Below are 11,882 nucleotides of genomic sequence, written 5' to 3'. Positions count from 1 at the left end.
AAACCATATTATTATCAGCTTATTGTAGAGCTTAGCCTAGCAGCCCAGCCCCTCATCTTAGTGTAGGTAATATCGTTAGTTCTAAATAAAAAAAAATAAAAAAAAAGACACTAACATATGTTCTTATATTATTAAAACTGGACGTCATTGCGTCGGTGAACTCAATTATAAAAAAAATACTAACAGATGTTCTTATATGTAATCCCCACTCTTATTAATCTCCAAAGCCTGATTAGCTTAAAAACTGATGTTCAAACCAATGCTATACAAAAGCAACTAGATATATAAACTTGAACACATCCATCACGCATGATCTGTGAAAAGTACACAAATAGCTAGAGTCAGTAATTTTCCGTTTCCTCTGAATTCAAGCCTTCTAAATTGGTTGATACATTCTGTAAACAAATCGCACAACAGGAATCGGGGATGGATGCATTCTATCAATCTCAACAACGGTTTCACTGAATATGATCCGCTCCAAACCTCCAAGCAACAACTAAGCTGTAGTAGGCGATGAAGTAATTCGGTCTCCCTTGCAACCCATTTCCAGTTCAACAACACAACACTATTCTTGATCAAGTAACCCTGCCCACAAAATCTCAAGGAATTCGATCTTCACTTTACAAAAGGCACCCCCGAAGGAATCCGTTGGCCATATTCCTCGTACTGCGGCCCAAAAAACTGCCTCAAGAAATACTCTTCATACGGAATTCTTTGTGCAAAGAAGCGCCAAACTACAAGTGCAAATGCAATTGTTGATACGGGATTACAGAGCATTATTTGAGTACCCACCGACCATATGAAGAAACCACAGTAACCAGGATGACGAACAACTCTATAAACTCCATTCGTAATCAATCTGTGATGCTCTGAGGGATGAGTCCTTATAAGATGTGTGAAGGACTTACCAGCTGTAATTATTGCCATCTTCCGTATGATTTCGCCTATTATGACCATTGCAAGGCCTAAGTTGCTGACCCACCAGTGTTCCTTGAGACCAGGGAACAAAATAATTTCAAAACAGTATTCCACCAAGGAAAAAACCATCGCAAGAAGATAGTTTTTGCTGATCAGAAGTGACTTAAGAGTAACGTTTGATTTCCCGTGAATGCCAACTGCTAAAATGTATTCAGAACCGTGAAAAAATATTACTGCCAGGAACATCTGAGACAACTGTCTGCAGGCCGTGTAACCGAAGAGTTGTGTCATGTTTGCTACAATAGTGTGAATCGACTTTTAGCTCTGGTTTACTGTAATTAGACCTAAGAGGAATAACTGCCTCAATGAAGTTGAAGCAATCTTTGTCCAAAAGCTGTAACGAAGAAATAAATAGAATCTATGGGGTTTACTTCAGACATGGCACAGATAAACCATTATATCAAGTTGAAGCCAAAAATAGTCTTTCGACATCACGCCAAATAAATATGCTTCAACAAGGACATATTCTGCACAGAACAAGATTAAGAAGGTCGAGAATAGTTCACATTTCAAGGAAATCACCAGGATTCTGATATGCTAAACATCTTAATGAATATCAGCTATGAAACCATACGCGCAGATTTTGAACAAAACAATCAAATCTGACAACACAATTACATGAAATTAAAACACAAAATCAATCAAATTTCAATAATCCAATTTTCTGATTTCTAATTTCAATTTCATGACAAACAAATCACGACTCGCAACTTCGCAAAAAGCATCGAACCTGAGATCTAATTTAACACATGAAATTTGAAAAAACAGAAACGCATACAATCTTAAAAACAAAAGGAGGGTTATTTGGAATACATTAACCTTCTGATTATTTCCAATTCAATTACCACAAAAAAGAACGAAAACTGTGATATAGAAAGATTACCTGATGATGATGATTGATACTGAGAGGTACTAATCCGTATGCGTTTGCAGGGGTGTTCTCTTTGCGGTTGTGGGTGAGCGAGCTTACCAAATCCAGTTCAAGATCAAGGAAGAAGCTTCGTTCATATTCATATAGGGTTTTTCTTTTCGTCAAGGCCTGGTGCGAGTCTGTCCTCACTCCTCACACTAATATGATCAAATTACGTCCTGGTCCACCTAGTTTGAGCCAAATTTCATTCAAGTCCTTGTAGTTTCTTTTTCGTTGAAAGGCCCTAGTTACAATTGGTGTTAATTTTTCCAGTATAGTTGGTTATAATCAAGAAGGGATCTATCATTAGAAAAACTGGCGTTCTTAAACAGTGATTGTGCACGAATTCTTTATGCGATGTTGCTGTCAACATACTCATTTTTACTTTTTACATTTTCAATATTTGACATTCAGAACGAATAAATTGAAAAAAATAAATGAACAAGAATTATCAAGAGGGTTTGGAAAGTAAAAAGAGCGTGAATAGCACTATCTTCTTTATATTTTCACAAGGGATTAGAGTATGATGATTTTTTGAAGTGCGAATAACTTCCTTCACAGAATACTTCTTTTAGACAATCAACAATATTTTGAACTTCTTTTCGGTGGTTTAGCTTAATTATCAAATTCCAACCTCCAAATTTTATAGTTTTCAAAATGTAGAGAGGGGCATTGGAAAAAGAGTATAGTTTAAGGATCGTTTAATAATCATTTCATTTTCATTTTTTAGCTTTTCGCTTCAACTCTCATTTTTTTGAAAACGGAAAACTTGTTTAGTAACTTACTTTCATTTTTAGTTTTCAAAAATAGAAAAAACTCAAGAAAGTGATTTTCAGTTTTTATTTTTTTGAAAACTAAAAGTAATTGTCAAATAAGATTTTAGTTTTAAGGAAAAAAAAAAAACAGAAGAGCAAAAACTAAAAAACGAAATTATTATCGAATAGTTATAGCTAGAGCTTACGAATAGCCCATTTGGACCTCTCGTTTCTTCTCATTAAATGATTGATGCATAGCAAATCGAGTACGTGATGTCCCCTCCCTCTTAAGAAGTACCAAAATTTTACTTGACTTTTGTAGGCATAAATCATAATACTAGTGAACTCAGCAGTCAGCATCATGATTCGTTGAGGCTGCGAATCAGCGTATTCTTTCACACATCACAGGGAGTGCAGGTATGAAACCTGATGCTTTTAACAAGCTGAATGTTTAAATTATAAGGTTTCCTCCAAACAAAAAGAAGACAAACAATGGCACTTTTCACCCTTGAGGTTAAACCCAACAGCTGAAATCTGATAAAATTTGAAACAATCAACTATCAAGTAGTTCTGTCCTGCTACACAACAGCATCGTGTTTCTCAGATTCACAAGGATCACTTGATTGAATGCCAGATGGGAAATCTAAAAGGGCAAGAAAACAAACACTCGTTCACACTCAAAGTCCACTACATTCAACATCATAACAAACATATTATCTACCCCTGCGACGTCGTAGCAGCCAACTGCTTCACTTTGGCTTGCAAAACAGCCCCGGCTTCATCTGCAATGCTTTTCTTTTTAGAAGCAACCTGCACATAGCATTGAATTCATGATTTCTTTCCAAATGGGTGCTAAGAGCAATACAAAACGCAGAACAAAGGATCATCACCAGCAAACTAACAATCAAAGTTGAAGAAGTTTGCAACCAAAGGACTTTTATACCTTAGGGAAACGATTCCCGCACAAGCGTTTTCTCTTTCTATACAAACCCTAAATGTTTTTCTATCAATCATCATTGACTTATTCAGGCTAGAAACAAACAGGAGGTGTGCAGAATGCGGAAATCACTTCTCTTTTGATACTCCGCCTTATTCGATTCATTCCTCAACCAACAAAAGTAACATCTTTCCTCCTACAAGAGCTATTCAACTAAACTACAAGTGAAACGAAGCATCCACAATCAAATCACCCAAACAAAATTTGAAAGCTAAACTGTTCCTACCAATTAAGCTCCTAATTCAATTTAGTACATGAGTCCACAATGCGTAACAGAATAAGTCCCAAACCCTAGCACTATCAAAATCAATGGAAACTACTCAATAGTGAAATATAACTTTTTGCAAGATTACATGTTAATAATAATAATAATAAATGAAAAGTTGAACATACCTCGACAAGTTGGTCAAAATTAGATTTGAGCAAGCTGATCTTACGTTCGCAGTAATCTTTGGCCTGAGGCATGGTTTTCTCGATGAAGTAGCCGGTGCCAACGTCGACCAGGACTTGGTGGGCGTCGTGGAGGGTGCCGGGGACATAAAGCGACGCCGTAAGAGGGACGAGCATCTTCTTTCCCTGAGGGCGGAGGGAAAGGTCGTGGAGGGCGGAGGTGGCGATCTCGAGGCGGGCGGTGGCAGTGCGGATGTTGTTGAGGGAGTCCTGGAGAAGATTGACTTCCAAATCGGTTTGTTCTTTGACGGCCTTCAACTGCTCAGGGCTCAGCTTCTCCATCTCCGCTCTCACGTTCACGCTCATCGCCTTCTCCTTCTCCATCTCTCTCTCGATTGATTCTCTAAACACTCTCTCTACACTCCAGAGACTTCTGTGTTTGTTCGCTCCCAACTCTGCGACTCTGCAATTTTATATTGTTTACTTTATTTGCCTATAAATCAGTAAGTTGGACAACGTTGTTGTCGAGTAGCCCCTATAGCTCAGTGGTAGAGCGTCAGTCTTGTAAACTGAAGGTCTGTAGTTCGATCCTGCATGGGGGCAACTTGCTTTTTTCTCATTTTTTTATTCTAGTCCACAAGACAATGCTCAACAAAATATCTCACATCCTTGTCATGGCTTGGCTTTGGTTGCTTCTCTACCCAAATATCTTGGACTTGGAGGCTCCTCAATCATCGTCGTCACTCCCTCGTATAATATGCAAGTAATACAAGTATACTACATCTACAAGTCTCCTCCTCCTCTCCTCTTCTTATCTGTCGTCTCTCAGACGTGTGCTTATTAGCAACGTAGAAACAATTAACACGGGAACAGAAGAAATGCCAGCAGCAGCATCTCTGACTCTTCCTCTTCTTCCTCTCTATCCTGCTGCTACCGCTACAAACGCTATAACCAGAAGTACCTCCCCAATCAGATCCAGATCAGCTACTACTTCGTCAAATGTCATAACAATTACCGGATGCAGGGCCGCCAGGGGAAGGCAGAGGAGCGTGGTTGTTTGTTGTTCTGCTTCTAATAATACAAGTAAAGAAAATGCTAGCAGTTCAACTTGTAATATCACAGATTTTGATCTGTACGATCTCATGGGGATCGACAGCAGTTGCGACCGCTCACAGATAAAAACAGCCTATCGCAATCTGCAGAAGCGCTGCCATCCGGACATCGCAGGTCCAGCAGGACATGACATGGCCATCATCCTCAACGAAGCATATGCCCTTCTCTCTGATCCTAATTTACGTTCTGCTTATGATAAGGTACTTATTTAATTTACTCACCATTGTATAATTAATCAACTGAACGACTCCCTTGTTTAATTATGATATAACAAAATTGACCAATGAACTGCCTGCAGGAGCAATCGAAAATCGCACAGCTTAGAGGATACACAGGGAAGCCAATATACTCGGCATGGTTTGGTTCAGAGAGCGAAGAAAGGGCGGTTTTCGTGGATGAAGTGAAGTGCGTTGGATGCTTAAAATGCGCATTATGCGCTGAGAAAACATTTGCGATAGAATCAGTTTATGGAAGAGCCAGGGTTGTAGGACAGTGGGCTGACCCTGAATCCAAAATCCAAGAGGCCATCCAGGCTTGTCCTGTCGATTGCATCTCGTAAGTGTTTTCTCATTTCATTAATTTGCCCCTTGCATTTACATATAAGTATAAATTAATCCGGACGCTGTTATGCTAACCGTGAATGAATCTTTGACTAACTGTTCAATTAGTACCTACATAGTATAGGATTAATCACTTGAACAAATTTAACATATATCATAGGATTGTGGAGAGGGAAAACCTAGCAGCTCTAGAGTTTCTAATGTCAAAGCAGCCACGAGGCAGTGTAAGAATAGGAATGGGGAATGCAGCAGGCGAGCGTGTCGCCAACATCTTTGTTGATGTCAAAAAGTTTCAGAACACATTCCAGGATGCAAAAGATAAAGCTTCTAAGTCGTCAACAGACCTACAAAGTGAAGCAAGACTATCAGCTATTCAAGCCATCAGATCAATCTCCAACTGGTTGTATTGGAAAACACCCTATTCCTCCTATTCAAATGCAGCAGGTGATAAATCCACTACTCCTCTCCTATTAATGGCTGGTAAATCCAAGGATCTGCCAAATATTGGCAAGCTCCGAGATGCAGCTGCTGCCAGGAAACAGGCAAGAGATCATCAGACCACAAGGCCCCTCCAGAGTAGTTCGTCAAGTAACGAGGAGGACTACTATTGGATGCCATTAACCAATGCTCTTCCTGCAGCAGCAGCAGCAGCAGCATCAGCCTCATCAACCCAAAACAACAACTCCAACTCATCAACAACAACAGTTTCAGCCTCATCATTAGACGAATGGAAGCCAACAAATAATAATGCTGTCGGTGATAATGGTTATAGATCACAAGTAGCACAAAGGAGGCCCAACCCCATTAGATGGTTGGCTCCGATGGTGCCAGCAACATTGATGGCTGCAGTTGTAGGTTTACAAGGAGGAGACAGGGCGGCTGTCAGTAATGGAGGAGGGATAAAAGAGCATATAGGTGGCTCTTTTGCGCTGGAGATAGTTAACAGTTCTTGGTTACAGATCCTATTGGTTGCCATTACTTGGTACATCATTGGCACAATCATTGTAGGAATTGCAGATGCCTTTCAGAGCAAGAAAAGTTAGGAAGATTCATAAATCATACTTACAGTAGTTAATCATAAAAAAAAAGTGACAATTACATTGTTATATATATAATTAATTTAATTAATACGTAGGATTGTTATAAATTCTGTATGGGATTTCTTTGTCTAATGTAGTTTTGTTTCTCCCTTTTTCTTTGATCTGCAAAGTAGAATCACATAAGAGGAAAGAAGTTGTACGTAGAATCCCGTTTCTGGAATCTGTTGAAATCTAATAGGAAGTTATATGTTTTTATTGTCCACGTGCTTTAACCGTTGATATCTCTAGGAGTCTTGACCTCCAAGCCAAATCTTGCAGTACCTTCCATTTTTATTTCCATGACACTACTTTGTGTGCAAAAACAAGGAATTTCCCTGCCAATTAATTAAGATAGCATCTCAAGGCCTAGATTGTAATAAATTTGGGGTACAAACATGTTGATCCTTGAACAATGTCCCTTTTGTTATGGGCAAAAGAGGTTTCCTATTCTATTTGGACGTAATTTAGAAAAGTATATAAGGATTTCTAATCAGCTTGTGATATGCGTATCCCCTTAGGTTCTAGCTCTATATAAGTAAGCATCCATACGCGAGAGATTCAACAACAATCGACCAATACTAAGGGCTGGTTCGCGACGAGGAGAATATAAGATTGAGACTTGGGATAAAATGAAGAAGCATATGCGTTCAACTTTTTTAAACCCCAAATATAATCCGAGTGATCGTGACAGTGTGAGCAGTTCAGCCCTAGGTGGTGTTTCCGCTACACAGGTTCAGAATGCAAAGTCGAATTCGAGTGCACATCCTTTCAAGGCTCATAACAGCCATGCTGATACCGATACCAATAATGATAGCAATAGGAAAAGTAAAAGTAAAAGCTGTGGAGACAGTATGATCATGGACAAGTGGTGGGAACATCTTCTAAAGGATTTAATTGAAGAGAGAGCGAAGCGGCTAAGCCTCAAAGATAGAGTAAGAATGGGGGCTGCGTGTCGATCTTGGAGCAGTGCAGCATCAAACTGTTCAAAACAATTAACAAGAACAAGAAACAGCAGCCAGGAATTGGAATCTGTTCCCAAAATTCTAATTCCATGGGTGATAGAATCTCATTCTTCTCCATATTCAACAAAGGTGATGTGTAGTATGTACAATCCAAGTGAAAACAAAATCTACAACAACCTCAACAGGTTTGCACTATTTCCTGCACCAGTTGGTCCAATAGATGACGACGCCCCTATTAGTAAGCATGTTGTAAACTACCGGGTAATCCGGTGCTTGGGGTCTGTGGAGGATTGGCTGATAATTTCGGACTGCGTATGGCACAAAAACTGCAGGACTCTAACCTTGAGAGTGCCAAGGTGAGGCTCTACTTGTTCCGCCCAATGACAGGTGATCATGTTAGGCTGCCAAGCCCAGGCCCAACCCCAACCCCAACCGCAAGTTCGCACCCGGACCAACCCAAAAATAAATCATTTTTAAGACAGATGGTGACCTGTTCAGTTCCCAAGAATACTAGTAACAATGCATGCATTGTGGCAGCAATTGCAGCAGACAGACGTATGCTGTTGTTTTACAGGCCAACTGATGAGAAATGGACATGCCAGTTGAACAATAAAAGAATTTGTGAAATTCAATTCCATGATGATGGCAAGTTGTATGCATTAGAGATGGAAGATATTCGCCGTGTGGTTGTTTTTGATCCCTAAGAAGTTCTTGCAGATTCTGGTCAAAGCACTGAATTCAAGGGCAAGACATTAGATGTAACAGTGCCCGATCTTATTCCTCATGAAATGCATTCTTCGACAGTGTCCTTGTTCAGTTCCTCCAAAGGTGATATCATGCTCTTTTGGCGGGATGAGCCTTATACATTTATAGTGTTGAAGTTGAAGTTTGATGATGCAAATGGTTCACCAGAATGGGTAAAGATGAACGGCAGTCACTATCTTAAGGACGAGGTAATCTTTGTAGGTGGCGGAGGAAACACCTCGGTTCCTAGGTCCAAGCTGGACAACTACTCACCAAACTCGGAGGAGTTTCTAGGATTGGGAGGTGGAAACTGCATCTATTTTCCTAGCGAGGTAGATGTTCGCAAGATTTGTGTTTACAACGTAGCTCAAGGGACAATAGTCAAGTATCCTCCTACCCGGCGTGGACCAGGCGCCCTTAAACCACATCGGATTTCGGTTTGGTTTACACCCAAACCTGTCGTCAAAGACTATACAAGTACTGATCCTGCTCCTGTCGTCGAAGAATGTCATCCAACTAGCACTGACGATTGTGACGAGGAGGATGATGAAGATGCTACGATTTGTTTCTCCAACAATTTCGTGCTGCTACAATCTCTTCATCCAGATTGAATAATATTCGTAATATATAGCTAGCTATACTTACAGAAGATGGAACCTTTTCATTTGTAATTGAGGATGGTATTAATATACTTTTGTTTGATTTTCTACCTTCATCAACAAGGTAATTAGCTACACACACACACACGCACGCACACACACACACACACACACGCGCGCGCACGCACGCACACACACACACACACACATATATATATATATATATATATATATATTTCTTTACCACATGAAGTTAGGAATTACCAGTTTGTCAATATCATAGTGGCAATCAATCTTTCTGTTTAATTTATAGGCCAAAATTAACTATACACTATTTCATCAAACCATGAACATCCACTCCGCTCTCCTATAATTGAGCGGCAGTGATGACTAGTACGAAGAATAAGGTAAAATTGCAAGATTCAAAACATAGTGACCAACTCTCCTAAATTATTAAGATTGTTTAGTCATCAAACTAGATAAAAATAGATGATCAAATTCGGTAAAAGCATTACGAATTGTCTATTTATTTGTTACAATTGTTTTGCTATACAAATCCCCTCCTCAACCTTAACGAAATCATGAATACCTACCTGTGTTCTTGGTTTTGACTTGGACTCTAACAAAAAGGAAAAAAACCTAATTAAATTTGCCCAAAACAAAAATAAAAAATAGAGGCCGAAGCCCTAATCACATCGTCTCAATCGCTCGTCTGAAACTTTATAGTATTAGCCAACTCCAATCATTACTTTTTTGGTTTTCTGCATGTGGGATGTCGTCTTAACAAAATATCACGTCATTTCGAATATTTATCAGTTGCGATGTAATTGCTTAGCCTGAAAACTCTGCCGACAGTAATAGGATCGCTCCCGAATCTTTTTATTTTGAAAAACTTCCAAACATTCTATAAATATGGTAATGGTATATTATTATGAAATCATGAACAGGACAGATCAATTTGTTAGTGTTTTTAATGCAACACTACTACTTGCTGCAATCATATTTTCAACATACCTGTGAAGGTATATGGGACCATCGATAATCACAAGCAGCAGCAGCAGCAATAGTGATAGTGGTGACAATGTCGACAACAAGTGGTCCGACTATCTTCCAAAGGAATTAATTGAAGATATAGTGAAGCGGCTAAGCAGCGTTGCAGATCAGTAAGGATGGGTGCCGTTTGTCGATCTTGGAGCAGTGCAGCATCAAAATCTTTAAAAGAATTAAGAACAAGAAGCAACAGCAGTAGCCAGCAAATTCCATGGGTAATGGAATCTGATTTTTGTCCAGGGTCACGAGATGTGAATTGTAGAATCTACAGCCCAAGTGATAAGAGAATGTACAAGTTCGCACCATTTCCGGCACCACCACCAGATGATCACAAACACATGCTCAGTAAGCATTTCTGTATCAAACACTATCGGGGGATCCAGTGCTTGGGCTCTGTGGATGAGTGGCTAATGGTTGTGGACCGCACATGGCACAGGCCTTGCAGGGCTAGTGGCGGTGAGAGTGCCAAGGTCAGGCTCTACTTGTTCAATCCAATGAAAGGTGAGCATGTTATGCTGCCATCTCAATCTGCCGACATCCATGTGATCTCGCCTTTCATCTCACCCAAGGATTCATTCTTAGAAAAGATAGTGGCCTCTTCAGTTGCCGATACTGATCCTAATAATAATAATAATAATAGTAGTTGCATTGTGGCAGCAATTCCAGCAGGCAGGAATGCTTTGCTCTTTGGCAGGCCAACTGATGAGAAATGGACTTGCCAGAGATGGTACCACCGAAAATGTGGCGATCTTCTATTCCACAATGATGGGAAGTTGTACGCAATGGTGCAGGAAGATATCAGTTATCTAGTGGTTTTCGATCCCAAGAGGTTCTCTCCTCCAAAAATGAGTACAGGGGAAAGACATTATTTGTAAGAGTTCCCCACGACATTCCTGGTGAAATGGAAGATGCGAGAGCGTCCTTGTTCAGGTCCACCAAAGGTGACATTATGCTCATCTGGCGGAGTGAAGTGGAAGATATATATCTGATGTTGAAGTTGAAGTTTGGTGATCAAACTCGTCAAGCTGAATGGGTAAAGGTAAGCGGTAGTCATGATCTCAAGGACGAGGTGATCTTTGTAGGAGATGGAGGAAACACCTCGAGTTCTATGTCAAAGCTAACCAACTCATCAATCTCCGAGTTGTTGAGCCTGAGAGGTGGAGGTGGAAACTGCATGTACTATGATGGCGAAGAAGTTGTCCGCCAGATTTGTGTTTATAACGTTGCTAAAGAGACGCGAGTCAAATATTATTATTCGAGCAGGAAAAAGGCGTACCGCCTCCTCGGCAGTGGCGACGCACGGGCACCAGACGTCGTTGAACCACAACGTAAACAGGTTTGGTTTACACCCAAACCCGTCGTCAAAGATTACAACTCGTAGTCTTAGACCGACCGACCAAATTTCATTCTGCACAATTTCTCCAAGTTCGTATTTAGATAGCTAATTACATTACAGTGGATTGAATAATTTATTTTTCTTCATTCGAAGCTGCTTAAATTCTTGTTATTTTGATTTCATCAAAAGAAGCTAAGAAAAGCTTATACAATTTTCTTTTTTTCTTTCGTTCCAGTAAGGAGCAGGATTACGTGACCTGACATAGGTAAGCCGATCAGACTAAATTTCAAGCATCAACCATCCAAGGACTAGTCAAATGCTTGACGCAAATGCATTTGATATTTGATGATCTATGTAACGCGTTGCCTACAACCTCTCATCTTAAAAATAACTTATTAGACCCATCATC

At 40.0% G+C, this 11,882-nt stretch overlaps 3 protein-coding genes and 1 non-coding gene across 6 annotated transcripts; 2 read left to right on the top strand and 2 right to left on the bottom strand.

Moving 5' to 3' along the window:
- Positions 1-189: 189 nt before the first annotated feature.
- On the bottom strand, positions 190-2,089 carry LOC137737833 (protein-S-isoprenylcysteine O-methyltransferase A). 3 transcript variants are annotated; one of them, XM_088683600.1, is made up of 2 exons: positions 1,862-2,089; positions 190-1,214 (listed from the first exon to the last, which is right to left on the bottom strand). In XM_088683600.1, the coding sequence occupies exon 2, from the start codon at positions 1,207-1,209 to the stop codon at positions 616-618; it is 594 nt and encodes a 197-aa protein (XP_088539726.1). In that variant the 5' UTR covers positions 1,210-1,214; positions 1,862-2,089; the 3' UTR covers positions 190-615. The 3 variants fall into 3 exon arrangements, with proteins under 3 accessions (XP_088539726.1, XP_068333502.2, XP_088539725.1); XM_068477401.2 differs by having other exon boundaries at positions 190-1,445; positions 1,862-2,083; XM_088683599.1 differs by having other exon boundaries at positions 190-1,312; positions 1,862-2,083.
- Positions 2,090-3,151: 1,062 nt separating this feature from the next.
- Positions 3,152-4,488, bottom strand: LOC137737908 (prefoldin subunit 5). Its single transcript, XM_068477489.2, has 2 exons — positions 4,034-4,488; positions 3,152-3,453 (listed from the first exon to the last, which is right to left on the bottom strand). Exons 1-2 carry the CDS (start codon positions 4,412-4,414, stop codon positions 3,361-3,363), a joined length of 474 nt encoding a protein of 157 aa, XP_068333590.2. The 5' UTR covers positions 4,415-4,488; the 3' UTR covers positions 3,152-3,360.
- Positions 4,489-4,561: 73 nt separating this feature from the next.
- On the top strand, positions 4,562-4,633 carry TRNAT-UGU (transfer RNA threonine (anticodon UGU)). The gene has a single exon. It is a non-coding gene; the product is annotated as a tRNA-Thr (tRNA).
- A 115-nt stretch (positions 4,634-4,748) lies between these two features.
- On the top strand, positions 4,749-6,895 carry LOC137737907 (DNAJ heat shock N-terminal domain-containing protein). Its single transcript, XM_068477488.2, has 3 exons — positions 4,749-5,343; positions 5,442-5,698; positions 5,864-6,895. The coding sequence occupies exons 1-3, from the start codon at positions 4,909-4,911 to the stop codon at positions 6,744-6,746; spliced, it is 1,575 nt and encodes a 524-aa protein (XP_068333589.2). The 5' UTR covers positions 4,749-4,908; the 3' UTR covers positions 6,747-6,895.
- Positions 6,896-11,882: the final 4,987 nt, after the last annotated feature.

The sequence above is a fragment of the Pyrus communis genome, chromosome 13 (genome assembly GCF_041283825.1).
Source record: "Pyrus communis isolate YQ-2024b chromosome 13, ASM4128382v1, whole genome shotgun sequence".
In the NCBI taxonomy this organism is placed as follows: Eukaryota; Viridiplantae; Streptophyta; class Magnoliopsida; order Rosales; family Rosaceae; genus Pyrus; species Pyrus communis.
Note: the sequence above shows the minus strand (reverse complement) of the source record. Positions and strands in the feature narration are given on the sequence as shown.

Bases quoted from the DNA above. Each gene is read 5' to 3' on its own strand.
- LOC137737833 (XM_088683600.1), bottom strand. From the start codon at position 1,209: ATGACACAACTCTTCGGTTACACGGCCTGCAGACAGTTGTCTCAGATG.
- LOC137737908 (XM_068477489.2), bottom strand. From the start codon at position 4,414: ATGGAGAAGGAGAAGGCGATGAGCGTGAACGTGAGAGCGGAGATGGAG. The intron at 3,454-4,033 runs GTATGTTCAACT...TGCTATGTGCAG, and splicing joins ATTTTGACCAACTTGTCGAG to GTTGCTTCTAAAAAGAAAAG.
- LOC137737907 (XM_068477488.2), top strand. From the start codon at position 4,909: ATGCCAGCAGCAGCATCTCTGACTCTTCCTCTTCTTCCTCTCTATCCT. The intron at 5,344-5,441 runs GTACTTATTTAA...AACTGCCTGCAG, and splicing joins TACGTTCTGCTTATGATAAG to GAGCAATCGAAAATCGCACA. The intron at 5,699-5,863 runs GTAAGTGTTTTC...CATATATCATAG, and splicing joins TGTCCTGTCGATTGCATCTC to GATTGTGGAGAGGGAAAACC.